Source organism: Lampetra fluviatilis, chromosome 79 (genome assembly GCF_964198595.1).
Source record: "Lampetra fluviatilis chromosome 79, kcLamFluv1.1, whole genome shotgun sequence".
NCBI classification, from domain to species: domain Eukaryota; kingdom Metazoa; phylum Chordata; class Hyperoartia; order Petromyzontiformes; family Petromyzontidae; genus Lampetra; species Lampetra fluviatilis.
Genome location: NC_136353.1, coordinates 1,889,831 through 1,905,858, shown reverse-complemented (window position 1 = coordinate 1,905,858; position 16,028 = coordinate 1,889,831). Strand labels below are relative to the sequence as shown.

The 16,028-nt window shown below is 53.2% G+C and overlaps 1 protein-coding gene across 1 annotated transcript in view; it reads left to right on the top strand.

Moving 5' to 3' along the window:
* Positions 1-16,028, top strand: part of LOC144953631 (eukaryotic translation initiation factor 3 subunit C-like) — a 54,519-nt gene that overhangs the window by 27,584 nt on the left and 10,907 nt on the right. Inside the window, exons 13-18 of the mRNA XM_078884219.1 lie at positions 3,737-3,763; positions 6,216-6,309; positions 6,643-6,803; positions 8,049-8,291; positions 11,554-11,910; positions 15,637-15,897. Coding sequence (XP_078740345.1) covers positions 3,737-3,763; positions 6,216-6,309; positions 6,643-6,803; positions 8,049-8,291; positions 11,554-11,910; positions 15,637-15,897 — 1,143 coding nt within the window. The remainder of the gene's footprint in view (positions 1-3,736; positions 3,764-6,215; positions 6,310-6,642; positions 6,804-8,048; positions 8,292-11,553; positions 11,911-15,636; positions 15,898-16,028) is intronic.

Below are 16,028 nucleotides of genomic sequence, written 5' to 3'. Positions count from 1 at the left end.
ACACACAGAGACACATCCCTGAAGAGGCGGAGACCATCACCACCACCAACACCACCACCACCGCTGGCACGACCACCAGCAGCACAGAGATTCTGGTAGAGACACAGAGACACGGGGACACACAGAGACACACACAGAGACACACAGACACACACAGAGACACACAGAGACACACAGAGACACACAGAGACACATCCCTGAAGAGGCGGAGACCATCACCACCAACACCACCACCACCGCTGGCACGACCACCAGCAGCACAGAGATTCTGGTAGAGACACACAGAGACACACAGACACTCACAGAGACATGGGTAGAGAGACAGAGACACACAGAGACACACAGAGACACACACAGACTCACAGAGACTCAGAGACACACAGAGACACACAGAGACACACAGAGACACACAGAGACACACAGAGACACACAGAGACACACAGAGACACACAGAGACACACAGAGACACACAGAGACACACAGAGACACACAGATACACACACAGACACACACAGACACACAGAGACTCACAGAGACTCACAGAGACACACACAGACACACACAGACACACACAGACACACAGAGACGCACAGAGACACCAGTAGAGAGACACAGAGACCCAGAGACACACAGAGACATGGGCAGAGACACACAGAGACACACAGAGACACATCCCTGAAGAGGCGGAGACCATCACCACCAACACCACCACCACCGCTGGCACGACCACCAGCAGCACAGAGATTCTGGTAGAGACACGGAGACACGGGTAGAGAGACACAGAGACACACAGAGACACACAGAGACACACAGAGACACATCCCTGAAGAGGCGGAGACCAACACCACCGCTGGCACGACCACCAGCAGCACAGAGATTCTGGTAGAGACACAGAGACACACACAGACACACAGAGACACACACACAGAGACACACACACAGAGACACACACACAGAGACACACACACACAGACACACAGAGACACATCCCTGAAGAGGCGGAGACCATCACCACCACCAACACCACCACCGCTGGCACGACCACCAGCAGCACAGAGATTCTGGTAGAGACACAGAGACACACACAGAGACACACAGACACACACAGAGACACACAGAGACACACAGAGACACACAGAGACACATCCCTGAAGAGGCGGAGACCATCACCACCAACACCACCACCACCGCTGGCACGACCACCAGCAGCACAGAGATTCTGGTAGAGACACACAGAGACACACAGACACTCACAGAGACATGGGTAGAGAGACAGAGACACACAGAGACACACAGAGACACACAGAGACACACAGAGACACACAGAGACACACAGAGACACACAGAGACACACAGAGACACACAGAGACACACAGAGACACACAGAGACACACAGAGACACACAGAGACACACAGAGACACACAGAGACACACAGAGACACACACAGACACACACAGACACACACAGACACACAGAGACTCACAGAGACTCACAGAGACTCACAGAGACTCACAGAGACACACACAGACACACACAGACACACAGAGACGCACAGAGACACCAGTAGAGAGACACAGAGACCCAGAGACACACAGAGACATGGGCAGAGACACACAGAGACACACAGAGACACATCCCTGAAGAGGCGGAGACCATCACCACCAACACCACCACCACCGCTGGCACGACCACCAGCAGCACAGAGATTCTGGTAGAGACACAGAGACACACACAGAGACACACAGACACACACAGAGACACACAGAGACACACAGAGACACACAGAGACACATCCCTGAAGAGGCGGAGACCATCACCACCAACACCACCACCACCGCTGGCACGACCACCAGCAGCACAGAGATTCTGGTAGAGACACACAGAGACACACAGACACTCACAGAGACATGGGTAGAGAGACAGAGACACACAGAGACACACAGAGACACACAGAGACACACACAGACTCACAGAGACTCACAGAGACACACAGAGACACACAGAGACACACAGAGACACAGAGACACACAGAGACACACAGAGACACACAGAGACACACACACAGGGACACAGAAACGCAGAAACACGGGGTAGAGAGACACAGTGTCTGTGTGTCTATCTACATTGTGCGTGTCTGTGTATGTGTGTGTCTGTGTATGTGTGCGTGTGTCTGTGTGTGTCTTGTGTGTGTGTCTGTGTATCTACATTGTGTCTGAGTGTCTGTGTGTCTTTGTGTGTGTGTGTGTCTGTGTATCTTCATTGTGTCTGAGTGTCTGTGTGTCTATCTACATTGTGTCTGAGTGTCTGTGTGTGTGTGTGTCTGTGTGTGTGTATCTAGTGGGGAGCGGTGGGTGTAGTGGTTAGCGCCACGCTGCGCTATGAACCTGGCGACCCGGGTTCGATTCCCGCTCACGGCCAACACCAGTGACGATTATCTGAACCGGTCCCGGGCCTCCCCTAGGTCGACTCAGCCTGAAATGAGTACCTGGGGCGGTGTGTAAACATCGCCACTGGGGAGACAAAGGCGGCCGGGCGTGGTGCTGGCCACCCCACCCCCTCGTGTGCCGTGCCGGCCTTCATAGGTGCTCGCTAACAGCACTTGCCCCTACAGTCTGTTAAGGCTACACGGGGGATCTTTGATCTATGTGTATCTACATTGTGTCTGAGTGTATGTGTGTGTCTGTGTGTGTATCTACATTGTGTCTGAGTGTCTGTGTGTGTCTGTGTGTGTGTATCTACATTGTGTCTGTGTGTGTCTGTGTGTGTGTATCTACATTGTGTCTGTGTGTCTGTGTGTGTCTGTGTGTGTATCTACATTGTGTCTGAGTGTGTGTGTGTGTCTGTGTGTGTGTATCTACATTGTGTCTGTGTGTGTCTGTGTGTGTGTATCTACATTGTGTCTGTGTGTGTGTGTGTGTCTGTGTGTGTATCTACATTGTGTCTGAGTGTGTGTGTGTGTCTGTGTGTGTGTGTGTATCTACATTGTGTCTGTGTGTGTCTGTGTGTGTGTATCTACATTGTGTCTGTGTGTGTCTGTGTGTGTCTGTGTGTGTGTCTGTGTGTGTCTGTGTGTGTGTCTGTGTGTGTATCTACATTGTGTCTGTGTGTGTCTGTGTGTGTGTATCTACATTGTGTCTGTGTGTGTCTGTGTGTGTGTATCTACATTGTGTCTGTGTGTGTCTGTGTGTGTGTATCTACATTGTGTCTGTGTGTGTCTGTGTGTGTGTATCTACATTGTGTCTGTGTGTGTCTGTGTGTGTGTATCTACATTGTGTCTGTGTGTGTGTATCTACATTGTGTCTGTGTGTGTCTGTGTGTGTGTGTATCTACATTGTGTCTGTGTGTGTCTGTGTGTGTGTGTGTGTGTATCTACATTGTGTCTGTGTGTGTCTGTGTGTGTGTGTGTGTGTATCCACATTGTGTCTGAGTGTCTGTGTGTGTCTGTGTGTGTGTATCTACATTGTGTCTGTGTGTCTGTGTATGTGTATCTACATTGTGTCTGAGTGTCTGTGTGTGTCTGTGTGTGTGTATCTACATTGTGTCTGAGTGTCTGTGTGTTTCTGTGTGTGTGTATCTACATTGTGTCTGTGTGTGTGTCTGTGTGTGTATCTACATTGTGTGTGTGTGTGTCTGTGTGTGTGTATCTACATTGTGTCTGTGTGTGTCTGTGTGTGTCTGTGTGTGTCTATCTACATTGTGTCTGTGTGTGTATCCACATGTCCATCTACTGAGGAGCCTGAGAACATCACAAACCTTGACCAGGTGAGTCCCACACCCCCCCCCCCCCCGTGTCTCTCTACCCCCCCCCCCCCCCGTGTCTCTCTACCCCCCCCCCCGTGTCTCTCTACCACCCCCACCCCCCGTGTCTCCCCCCCCCCCCCCGTGTCTCTCTACCACCCCCACCACCCCGTGTCTCCCCCCCCCCGTGTCTCTCTACCACCCCCACCCCCCCGTGTCTCTCTACCACCCCCACCCCCCCCGTGTCTCTCTACCACCCCCACCCCCCCGTGTCTCTCTACCACCCCCACCCCCCCGTGTCTCTACCACCACCCCCCGTGTCTCCCCCCCCCCCCCCGTGTCTCTCTACCACCCCCACCCCCCCGTGTCTCCCCCCCCCCCCCCGTGTCTCTCTACCACCCCCACCCCCCCGTGTCTCTCTACCACCCCCACCCCCCCGTGTCTCTCTACCACCCCCCACCCCCCCGTGTCTCTACCACCACCCCCCGTGTCTCCCCCCCCCCCCCCCCGTGTCTCTCTACCACCCCCCCCCCCCCGTGTCTCTCTACCACCCCCACCCCCCCGTGTCTCTCTACCACCCCCACCCCCCCGTGTCTCTCTACCACCCCCACCCCCCCATGTCTCTCTACCACCCCCACCCCCCCGTGTCTCTACCACCACCCCCCGTGTCTCCCCCCCCCCCGTGTCTCTCTACCACCCCCACCCCCCCGTGTCTCTACCACCACCCCCCGTGTCTCCCCCCCCCCCCCCCCCGGTGTCTCTCTACCACCCCCACCCCCCCGTGTCTCTCTACCACCCCCACCCCCCCGTGTCTCTCTACCACCCCCACCCCCCCGTGTCTCTACCACCACCCCCCGTGTCTCCCCCCCCCCCGTGTCTCTCTACCACCCTACCTCCCCCCTAAGCTGCGTTACTCTACGTTGAGACTTGCGATCACCTAAGTCTTGAGTTCAGATAGTTCTTGAGTTAAGATAAGTCGTCGGTTAAGTTGTAAGATGTAAGAAAAGTCGTGAGTTCAGAAAAGTCGTCGGTTAAGTTGTAAGATGTAAGACAAGTCGTGAGTTCAGATAAGTCGTCGGTTAAGTTGTAAGATGTAAGACAAGTCGTGAGTTCAGATAAGTCGTCGGTTAAGTTGTAAGATCTAAGAAAAGTCGTGAGTTCAGATAAGTCGTCAGTTAAGTTGTAAGATGTAAGAAAAGTCGTGAGTTCAGGTAATTCGTCGGTTAAGATGTAAGACAAGTCGTGAGTGAAGAAAAGTCGTCGGTTAAGTTGTAAGATGTAAGACAAGTCGTAAGTTAAGAAAAGTCGTCGGTTAAGTTGTAAGATGTAAGACAAGTCGTAAGTTAAGAAAAGTCGTCGGTTAAGTTGTAAGATGTAAGACAAGTCGTGAGTTCAGATAAGTCGTCGGTTAAGTTGTAAGATGTAAGACAAGTCGTGAGTTAAGAAAAGTCGTCGGTTAAGTTGTAAGATGTAAGACAAGTCGTGAGTTCAGATAAGTCGTCGGTTAAGTTGTAAGATGTAAGACAAGTCGTGAGTTAAGAAAAGTCGTCGGTTAAGTTGTAAGATGTAAGACAAGTCGTGAGTTCAGATAAGTCGTCGGTTAAGTTGTAAGATCTAAGAAAAGTCGTGAGTTCAGATAAGTCGTCGGTTAAGTTGTAAGATGTAAGAAAAGTCGTGAGTTCAGGTAATTCGTCGGTTAAGATGTAAGACAAGTCGTGAGTGAAGAAAAGTCGTCGGTTAAGTTGTAAGATGTAAGACAAGTCGTGAGTTCAGATAAGTCGTCGGTTAAGTTGTAAGATGTAAGACAAGTCGTGAGTGAAGAAAAGTCGTCAGTGAAGTTGTAAGTTGAGATGAGTCTTAAGTTCAGGTGTAAATGAAGATGAGTCTTGAGTGAAGATAAAATCGTAAGTTCAGATGAGTCGTAAGTTAAATCGTAAGTTAAGTTGTCAGTGAACTGTTAAGTTAAGGTTTGTGTGTCTGTGTGTGTGTGTCTCTGTGTGTGTGTCTGTGTGTGTGTGTGTGCATGTTTCTGTGTGTGTGTCTCTGTGTGTGTGTCTGTCTGTGTGTGTGTCTGTCTGTGTGTGTCTGTCTCTGTGTGTGTGTCTCTGTGTGTGTCTGTGTGTGTGTGTGTCTGTGTGTGTGTGTCTCTGTGTGTGTCTCTGTGTGTGTCTGTGTGTGTGTCTCTGTGTGTGTCTGTGTGTGTGTCTGTGTGTGTGTCTCTGTGTGTGTCTGTGTGTGTGTCTCTGTGTGTGTCTCTGTGTGTGTCTCTGTGTGTCTCTGTGTGTCTCTGTGTGTGTGTGGCTGTGTCTGTGTGTGTGTCTCTGTGTGTGTGTGTGTCTGTGTGTGTGTGTCTGTGTGTGTGTGTCTGTGTGTGTGTCTCTGTGTGTCTGTGTGTGTGTCTGTGTGTCTGTGTGTGTGTGTGTCTGTGTGTGTGTGTGTGCCTGTGTGTGTGTGTGGTGTGTGTGTCTGTGTGTAGCCGCTGCGAGTGAGAGGCTGCATCTTGAGCCTGGTGGAGCGGATGGATGAGGAGTTCACCAAGATCATGCAGAACGCGGACGCTCACTCCCAGGGTGAGCGATCGCTCACCCCCTCGCTCACCCCCTCGCTCACCCGCTCGCTCATCCACTCGCCCACTCGCTCACTCACTCGCCCACTCACTCACCCACTTACTCTCCCACCCGCTCACTCACCCAGTCGCTCACTCACCCACTCGCTCACTCACCCACTCGCTCACTCACCCACTCGCTCACTAACCCACCCGCTCACTCGCCTGTCTGCTCTTTCCCCCCCACCTTCCCCCCACTCTCCCCCCACCCTCCCCCCACCCTCCCCCCACTATCCCCCCACCCTCCCCCCACCCTCCCCCCACTATCCCCCCACCCTCCCCCCACTCTCCCCTACAGAGTACGTGGACCACCTCAAGGATGAGGGCCGTGTGTGTCGCTCCATCCGCCGCCTGCAGCGCTACCTGGAGGAGCGAGGCAGTCCAGACGAGGTTTGCCGCTGCTACCTGCGGCGAGTCCTGCACACGTACTACAAGTTTGACTACTCTACTACCCCGCAGGTAACTATAGTACTAGTACTATAGTAGTAGTATTACTACCACCACACTGCACACGTACTACAAGTTCGACTACTCTACTACCCCGCAGGTAACTATAGTACTAGTACTATAGTAGTAGTACCACCACACTGCACACGTACTACAAGTTCGACTACTCTACTACCCCGCAGGTAACTATAGTACTATTATAGTACCAGTACTATAGTAGTAGTAGTACTAACACACTGCACACGTACTACAAGTTCGACTACTCTACTACCCCGCAGGTAACTATAGTACTAGTACTATAGTAGTAGTATTACTACCACCACACTGCACACATACTACAAGTTCGACTACTCTACTACCCCGCAGGTAACTATAGTACTAGTACTATAGTAGTAGTATTACTACCACCACACTGCACACCTCCTACAAGTTTCACTACTCTACTACACCACAGGTAACTTTAAAAAGTTGTTCAAATCTTTTTTAAAAGTTTTTCAAACCTTTTAAAAAAAGTTTTTCAAATCTTTTAAAAAAAGTTTTTAAAACCTTTAAAAAAAAAGTTTTTAAAACCTTTTAAAAAAAAGTTTTTCAAATCTTTTAAAAAAAAGTTTTTAAAACCTTTTAAAAAAAGTTTTTCAAATCTTTTTTATTAAGTTTTTCAAAACATTTTAAAAAATAAGTTTTCAAACCTTTTTAAACTACTTTTTCAAATCTTTTTTTAAAAGTTTTTCTAAGCTTTTAAAAAAGTTTTTCAAACCTTTTTAAAAAAGTTTTTCAAACCTTTTTTTTTAAAGTTTTTCAAAACATTTAAAAAAAAGTTTTTCAAACCTTTTTAAACTACTTTTTCAAATCTTTTTTTAAAAGTTTTTATAAGCTTTTAAAAAAGTTTTTCAAACCTTTTTAAAAAAATCTAACCTTTTTAAAAAAAGTTTTTTACATCTTTTTAAAAAAAGATTTGAAAAAGTTTTTCAAACCTTTTCAAAAAAGTTTTTCAAATATTTTTTAAAAAAGGTTAGATTTTTTTTCAGCGCGTGGTTCTTGTTGTGGTTGTTGACTCACCGCGTGGTTGTTGTCGTTGTTGTGGTTGTTGACTCACCGCGTGGTTGCTGTCGTTGTTGTGGTTGTTGACTCACCGCGTGGTTGTTGTGGTTGTTGACTCACCGCGTGGTTGCTGTCGTTGTTGTGGTTGTTGACTCACCGCGTGGTTGCTGTCATTGTTGTGGTTGTTGACTCACCGCGTGGTTGTTGTTGTCGTAGTTTTCCCGTCCCAACCGCGCTGCAACGCTCGGCCACGAGAAGAAGACCAAGACGGTGGTGAAGGAGGTGACGGAGGAGGGGGTGAAGGAGGAGGTGACGGAGGAGGTGAAGGAGGATCTGAAGGAGGGGCTGAAGGAGGAGGGGGTGGAGGTGAAGGAGGAAGTGAAGGAGGAGGTGAAGGAGGAGGAGGTGGTGAAGGAGTTGGAAGAGGAGTCTCCGAAAGAGGAGACAGAGCTCTCGAAGGTGAGGCGCTGCAAGGATGGGAAGTTTTTAAAAAAAGTTTTTCAAACCTTTTTAAAAAAGTTTTTCAAACCTTTTTAAACAAATTTTTCAAATTATTTAAAAAAAAAAGTTTTTCAAACCTTTTAAAAAAAGTTTTTCAAACCTTTTAAAAAAAGTTTTTCAAACCTTTTTAAAAAAGTTTTTCAATTCTCCGAAAGAGGAGACTGAGCTCTCGAAGGTGAGAGGCGCTGCAAGGATGGGTGGTGGTCGCAGGTTGCTGAGGAGATGGAGTCTGCCTCAGTGGCCCGCGATCACAAATCGCTCCTTAACTCCATAAAAAAAGTAGCCTGCAGCGCCACACCTATTACCATCATTCGGGGAAAGAACGGTGATCCAATCTCTGACCCCCAGGAACAGGTTTTGCAGATTTTCTGAGCGTTTCTGTGAAGTCCTGGGGGAGGGGAAATCCCTCGGCCTGGAAAACATCGTGGGACAAAGTGGGGATGACCCTGCTGAGGCTGCGGTGCCTCAAATATTGGAGGAGGAAGTCACCCCCTGTGAGTGGCTGGCTGAGGTGCCATCCGTTGAGGAAATACTGAAGGCGATCCAGAGTCTGAGACCAGGAAAGGCACCGGGCAGAGATGATCTCCCAAGCGAAATGCTGAGGGAGGGTGGCGTTTGTGCACAGACTGCCCTACGTGACATCATAACAACAGTCTGGACCACTGGACGGGTTCCGCAGGGTTGGAAGGATGCTCTTGTGGCTCCCGCATTATCTAACATCTATTTTGACCACATAGTTCATGAAGCCTTCAATAGCTGTACCCGGAGGAATTTCCATCTGATACAGATACAATGGGAGGCTGATCGATGCCCGGGTGCGGTCAAGGGATGGCTCCCTATTGCTCAACCACGTTATGTATACTATGAGATCTTTTTTACCAGTGGCAAAATATGATAGTAGGTTACCCCGAGCTCTCAATACTCTGATATTGCACTGTGTTTGAGTTGTACGCCTTCTGGTGTCATCTGGCCCTACACCAATGGGGACTAGGCTCTAAAGAAAGCCGTCTCGGGTGTGGGCCAATCAACTTCAAGGACAGTGCATATTATCATCCTTATCAGAGTTGCTTCTTTTTGTTTGTTTTTTTGACTACTTGTGTTGTGGTCATTGCAAACATGATGCCTTGAATAAAGGTGTCAGTTTTGTACCAGTTAAAAGGGTAAAAACCTACTATCACGTTATGTATGCCGATGATCTGGTGATTGCTGCTCACTCAGAGGAGGAGTTGGAGGCGCTGCTGCTAAACCTGGAGCTTGCCACTAAGAGGTGGGGCCTTATCATCAGCCCCACCAAAACTAAGCACCTGCCTGGGTATTTTGTACCATTGGACACTCCACCCCCACAACTCCCAATTGGTGATAGGGCAGTTGTGGAGAGAGTGGAGAGTTTCCCATACCTTGGCAGTGTGCTCATGACCAGCTCCGGTTTAACAGCAGAGGTCTCACTCCGAATCAGTCGAGCGGCAATATCTTTTCATCGGTTGCATAACGCTGTGTGGAAGCTACCTGGTCTGTCGCTCCGCGCGAAGCTTGAGGTCTTCTCGGCCACGGTCATTCCCTCCCTTCTCTACGCTTGCGAAACGTGGACCCCCTAATGGAGCATCTTCGCCGGTTATAAACATTTAGGCTGGCCTGCCGATCCATCCTCTGTTTAACCAGGCTGGATTGTGTGAGGAGCTCACAAACTCTTGAAATATCTGGACAAAGTCCCATCGGTGAGCTCATCCGGCAGGTAAGGCTGCGTTGACTGGGTCATGTAGCCCGCATGCCCAGCCACCGCATGCCTAAACAGCTTTTGTTCGGCCGGATCGAGGGGGCTAAATGGGCGCGGCACGGGCGAGAGAAGAGATGGAGTGATGTGGTACGGGAGGATGTGGAGCTGAGTGGACTTGCCGATGACTGGTACCAGCGGTGTCAAGATCGGCCTCTGTGGAGGAGGCTCGTGAAGGACGCTACTGGGCAGTTGGAGGCGGTCACCCTCCAGCAACAACGGAGGGCGGAGGAGCGACGCTCACAACAACGAGCGGAGCGCCGGGTGGCTAAAGCACAGCAAGTTGGCACAGTAGGGGGCACAGGTGGTTCATCAGCCAGTCATCTCGGTCATCTCAGTCAGTCGACCCGTGGCACCTGCTGGGTTTGCCACGTGACCTCCTGCCAGCGGGCGTTCAACACTTCACGTGGCCTCAGGGTGCACATGGCCTGGCACAAGCGTCGTGGTGACGTCACCGCCACTTAGTGGCGAATGGCTGTTGTAGGTGCTTCTACTCAATACTAACTAACAGCACTTGCCCCTACAGCCACTGTGTGGGCTACCTGGGGGAGCTTTGTCTGTTTTTGCCTAACTGTGTGTGTCTGCTCACCAATCACTCACCCTCGATCACAATCACTCCTCACCACCACACTGTCCACCTTCCCTCCCCACTCACCACCTCACCCACCACTACCACCCACTCATTCACTCACCTCACCACCACCTCCCTCACTCACTCACCTCCTCACCAACTCACTCACCTCACTCACCACCCTCACTCGCCACCACCCTCACTCACTCACCACCACCTCCACCACCCTCACCACCACCACACTCACCCCACCATCCTCACCACCAACACCACCCTCACACACCTCCTCACCACCACCACCCTCACTCACCACCCTCACTCACTCACCACCACCCTCACTCGTCTCACCACCACCACCCTCACTCACCTCACCACCCTCACTCACCTCACCACCACCACCACCCTCACTCACTCACCACCCTCACTCACAACCTCACCCACCACCCTCACTCACCTCACCACCACCACCCTCACTCACCTCACCCTCACCCCACCACCCTCACTCACCACCACCCTCACTCACCTCACCACCACCACCACCCTCACTCACTCACCACCCTCACTCACAACCTCACCCACCACCCTCACTCACCTCACCACCACCACCCTCACTCACCTCACCCTCACCCCACCACCCTCACTCACCACCACCCTCACCACCACCCATACCACTTAACCCACCACCCTCACCCTACCACCACCCTCACCCTACCACCCTCACCACCACCACCACCCTCACCCACTCACCACCCTCACTCACAACCTCACCCACCACCCTCACTCACCTCACCACCACCACCCTCACCACCACCACCACCCTCACTCACAATCTCACCCACCACCACCACCACCACCCTCACCACTTAACCCATCGCCAGTCCGAACGGGACCAAGCCACCACCGAACTCCGTTCATCCACCACCGCCACCACCACCGCCACCGCCGCCGCCACCACCACCCCAGCGGTTACGACAGACTCCAACAAGCAGCAGCAGCAGACAAGCGTCGAGTCTCCGGCGATGGAAGACCGCGACGATGGCCTCTCCAGCTCGGAGCTGATGGACCGTCTGTGCAAGTTCATCTACGCTAAGGACCGCAGCGATCGCATCCGCACCTGCGCCATCCTGTGTCACATCTACCACCACGCGCTACACGACCGCTGGTTCCAGGCACGCGACCTCATGCTCATGAGCCACCTGCAGGACAACATCCAACACGCAGACCCGCCTGTGCAGGTAGGTGGGTGGGTGGGTGGGTGAGTGGGTGGGTGAGGGGGTGAGTGGGTGGGTGAGGGGGTGGGTGGGTGGGTGGGTGAGTGGGTGGGTGGGTGGGTGGGTGAGTGGGTGGGTGAGGGGGTGGGTGGGTGGGTGAGGGGGTGGGTGGGTGGGTGGGTGAGTGGGTGGGTGGGTGGGTGGGTGAGGGGGTGGGTGGGTGGGTGGGTGAGGGGGTGGGTGGGTGGGTGGGTGAGGGGGTGGGTGGGTGAGTGGGTGGGTGGGTGGGTGGGTGAGTGGGTGGGTGGGTGAGTGGGTGGGTGGGTGAGTGAGTGAGTGAGGGGGTGGGTGGGTGAGGTGAGGTGAGGGGGTGGGTGAGTGTGTGAGTGGGTGGTTGGTTTAGTGTGAGAGTGAGTGAGTGAGGGGGTGGGTGGGTGAGGTGAGGTGAGGGGGTGGGTGAGTGTGTGAGTGGGTGGTTGGTTTAGTGTGAGAGTGAGTGAGTGAGGGGGTGGGTGAGGTGAGGTGAGTGGGTGAGGGGGTGGGTGAGTGTGTGAGTGGGTGGTTGGTTTAGTGTGAGAGTGAGTGAGTGAGGGGGTGGGTGGGTGAGGTGAGGTGAGTGGGTGAGGGGGTAGGTGAGCGAGTGGGTGAGTGAGCGGGTGAGCGGGTGAGTGGGTGAGGGGGTGATTGATTGAGCGGGTGGGTGGGTGATTGATTGATCCGGTGGGTGAGTGTGTGAGCGGGTGTGTGAGCGGGTGAGTGGGTGAGTGAGTGTGTGAGCGGGTGGGTGGGTGAGTGAGCGGGTGGTGAGGGTTGTAGGTGAGTGAGTATGTGAGCGGGTGAGTGGGTGAGTGAGTGTGTGAGCGGGTGAATGGGTAAGTGGGTGGGTGAGGGGGTGAGGGGGTGGGTGGGTGAGGGGGTGATTGATTGAGCGGGTGGGTGAGTGTGTGAGTGTGTGAGTGGGTGGGTGGGTGAGTGAGGGGGTGAGTGAGTGTATGAGCGGGTGTGTAAGTGTGTGAGTGAGTGGGTGGGTGAGCGGGTGGGTGAGTGTGTGAGCGTGTGAGTGTGTGAGCGGGTGAGTTGGTAAGTGGGTGGGTGAGGGGGTGAGGGGGTGGGTAAGTGGGTGGGTGAGTGTGTGAGGGGGTGGGTGAGTGAGTGTGTGAGCAGGTGAGTGGGTGTGTGGGTGTGTGAGCGGGTGACGGGGTGGGTGAGTGGGTGGGTGGGTGATTGATTGAGCGGGTGAGTGAGTGAGTGTGAGTGGGTGGGTGGGTGGGTGAGTAGGTGAGCGGGTGAGCTGGTGAGCGGGTGAGTGAGTGTGTGAGCGGGTGAGTGAGTGTATGAGCGGGTGAGCGGGTGTGTGGGTGTGAGCGGGTGAGGGGGTGGGTGAGTTGGTGGGTGGGTGATTGATTGAGCGGGTGAGTGAGTGAGTGAGTGTGAGTGGGTGGGTGGGTGGGTGAGTAGGTGAGCGGGTGAGCTGGTGAGCGGGTGAGTGAGTGTGTGAGCGGGTGAGTGAGTGTATGAGCGGGTGAGTGGGTGGGTGGGTGATTGATTGAGCGGGTGAGTGAGTGAGTGAGTGTGGGTGGGTGGGTGAGTAGGTGAGCGGGTGAGCGGGTTAGTGAGTGTATGAGTGGGTGAGCGGGTGAGTGAGTGTATGAGCGGGTGAGCGGGTGTGTGGGTGTGTGAGCAGGTCAGGGGGTGGGTGAGGGGGTGAGTGGGTGGGTGGGTGATTGATTGAGCGGGTGTGAGTGAGTGTGAGTGGGTGGGTGGGTGGGTGAGTAGGTGAGCGGGTGAGCTAGTAAGCGGGTGAGTGAGTGTGTGAGCGGGTGAGTGAGTGTATGAGCGGGTGAGCGGGTGAGGGGGTGGGTGAGGGGGTGAGGGGTGAGTGGGTGGGTGGTGATTGATTGAGCGGGTGAGTGAGTGAGTGAGTGTGAGTGGGTGGGTGGGTGAGTAGGTGGGTGAGTAGGTGAGCGGGTGAGTGAGTGTGTGAGCGGGTGAGTGAGTGTATGAGCGGGTGAGCGGGTGTGTGGGTGTGTGAGCGGGTGAGGGGGTGGGTGAGGGGGTGAGTGGGTGGGTGGGTGATTGATTGAGCGGGTGAGTGAGTGAGTGAGTGTGAGTGGGTGGGTGGGTGGGTGAGTAGGTGAGCGGGTGAGCGGGTGAGTGAGTGTGTGAGCGGGTGAGTGAGTGTATGAGCGGGTGAGCGGGTGTGTGAGCGGGTGACGGGGTGGGTGAGGGGTTGAGTGGGTGGGTGGGTGATTGATTGAGCGGGTGAGTGAGTGAGTGAGTGTGAGTGGGTGAGTGAGTGTGAGTGGGTGGGTGGGTGGGTGAGTAGGTGAGCGGGTGAGTGAGTGTGTGAGCGTGTGAGCGGGTGAGTGAGTGTATGAGCGGGTGAGCGGGTGTGTGGGTGTGTGAGCGGGTGAGGGGGTGGGTGAGGGGGTGAGTGGGTGGGTGGGTGATTGATTGAGCGGGTGAGTGAGTGAGTGAGTGTGAGTGGGTGAGTGAGTGTGAGTGGGTGGGTGGGTGGGTGAGTAGGTGAGCGGGTGAGTGAGTGTATGAGTGTGTGAGCGGGTGAGTGAGTGTATGAGCGGGTGAGCGGGTGAGTGAGTGTATGAGCGGGGTGAGTGTGAAGGTGAGTGGGTAGGTGAGTGAGGGGGACGGGGGGGGAGTGGAGGGATTGGTGAGTGAGTGAGTTGGTTGACGGGTGCTGATGGTGCTGCTGATGATAGTGTTCCTGATGATGACGACGATGTTGCTGCTGATGATGATGATGACAACGATGTTGCTGATGATGATGTTGCTAATGATGATGATGATGTTGTTGATGATGGTGCTGACGATGTTGCTGATGATGATGATGACGATGATGACGATGTTGCTGATGATAATGACAACGATGTTGCTGATGATGATGATGTCGCTGATGATGTTGCTGTTGCTTTGTCTCCTCGCCCCCCGCGCTCACAGATCCTGTACAACCGAACGATGGTGCAGCTGATGATGATGTTGCTGATGCTGATGATGTTGCTGATGATGACGATGTTGTTGCTGATGACGATGTTGCTGATGATGGTGCAGCTGATGACGATGTTGTTGATGATGGTGCTGACGATGTTGCTGATGATGATGATGACGATGATGACGATGATGATGATGTTGCTGATGATGATGATGATGTTGCTGCTGCTGATGATGCTTTGTCCCCACCCCCCGCACACACAGATCCTGTACAACCGAACGATGGTGCAGCTGATGACGATGTTGCTGATGATGATGACGATGTTGCTGATGATGATGTTGCTGATGATGATGATGTTGCTGCTGCTGATGATGCTTTGTCCCCACCCCCCGCACACACAGATCCTGTACAACCGAACGATGGTGCAGCTGATGACGATGATGACGATGTTGCTGATGATGTTGCTGATGATGATGATGGGCTGCTGATGATGCTGATGATGACGATGATGCTGATGATGCTTTGTCCCCACCCCCCGCACACACAGATCCTGTTCAACCGAACGATGGTGCAACTGATGACGATGATGACGATGTTGCTGATGATGTTGCTGATGATGGTGCTGATGATGATGACGATGATGCTGATGATGCTTTGTCCCCCCCCCCCCGCGCACACAGATCCTGTACAACCGAACGATGGTGCAGCTGATGACGATGTTGCTGATGATGATGACGATGTTGCTGATGATGATGTTGCTGATGCTGTTGCTTTGTCCCCCTCTCCCCCCACGCTCACAGATCCTGTACAACCGAACGATGGTGCAGCTGGGCATCTGCGCGTTCCGCCAGGGAATGATCAAGGACGCTCACAATGCCCTGCTGGACATCCAGTCCAGTGGGCGCGCCAAGGAGCTGTTGGGACAGGTGCACCTAGCCTGGCACTTGCGCTCGCTCCACCGCTCGCTCGCTTGCTCGCTCACCCGCTCGCTCATTCGCTCGCTCAGTCGCTCACCCACTCGCTTAATCACTCGCTCACCCACTTACCCGCTCGCTCACTCAGTCGCTCACCCACTCGCTCATACGCTCGCTCGCTTACCCGCTCGCTCAGTCGCTCACCCATTCGCTTAATCACTCACTCACCCGTTCGCTCACTCGCTTAATCACTTGCTCACCCACTCACCCTCTCGCTC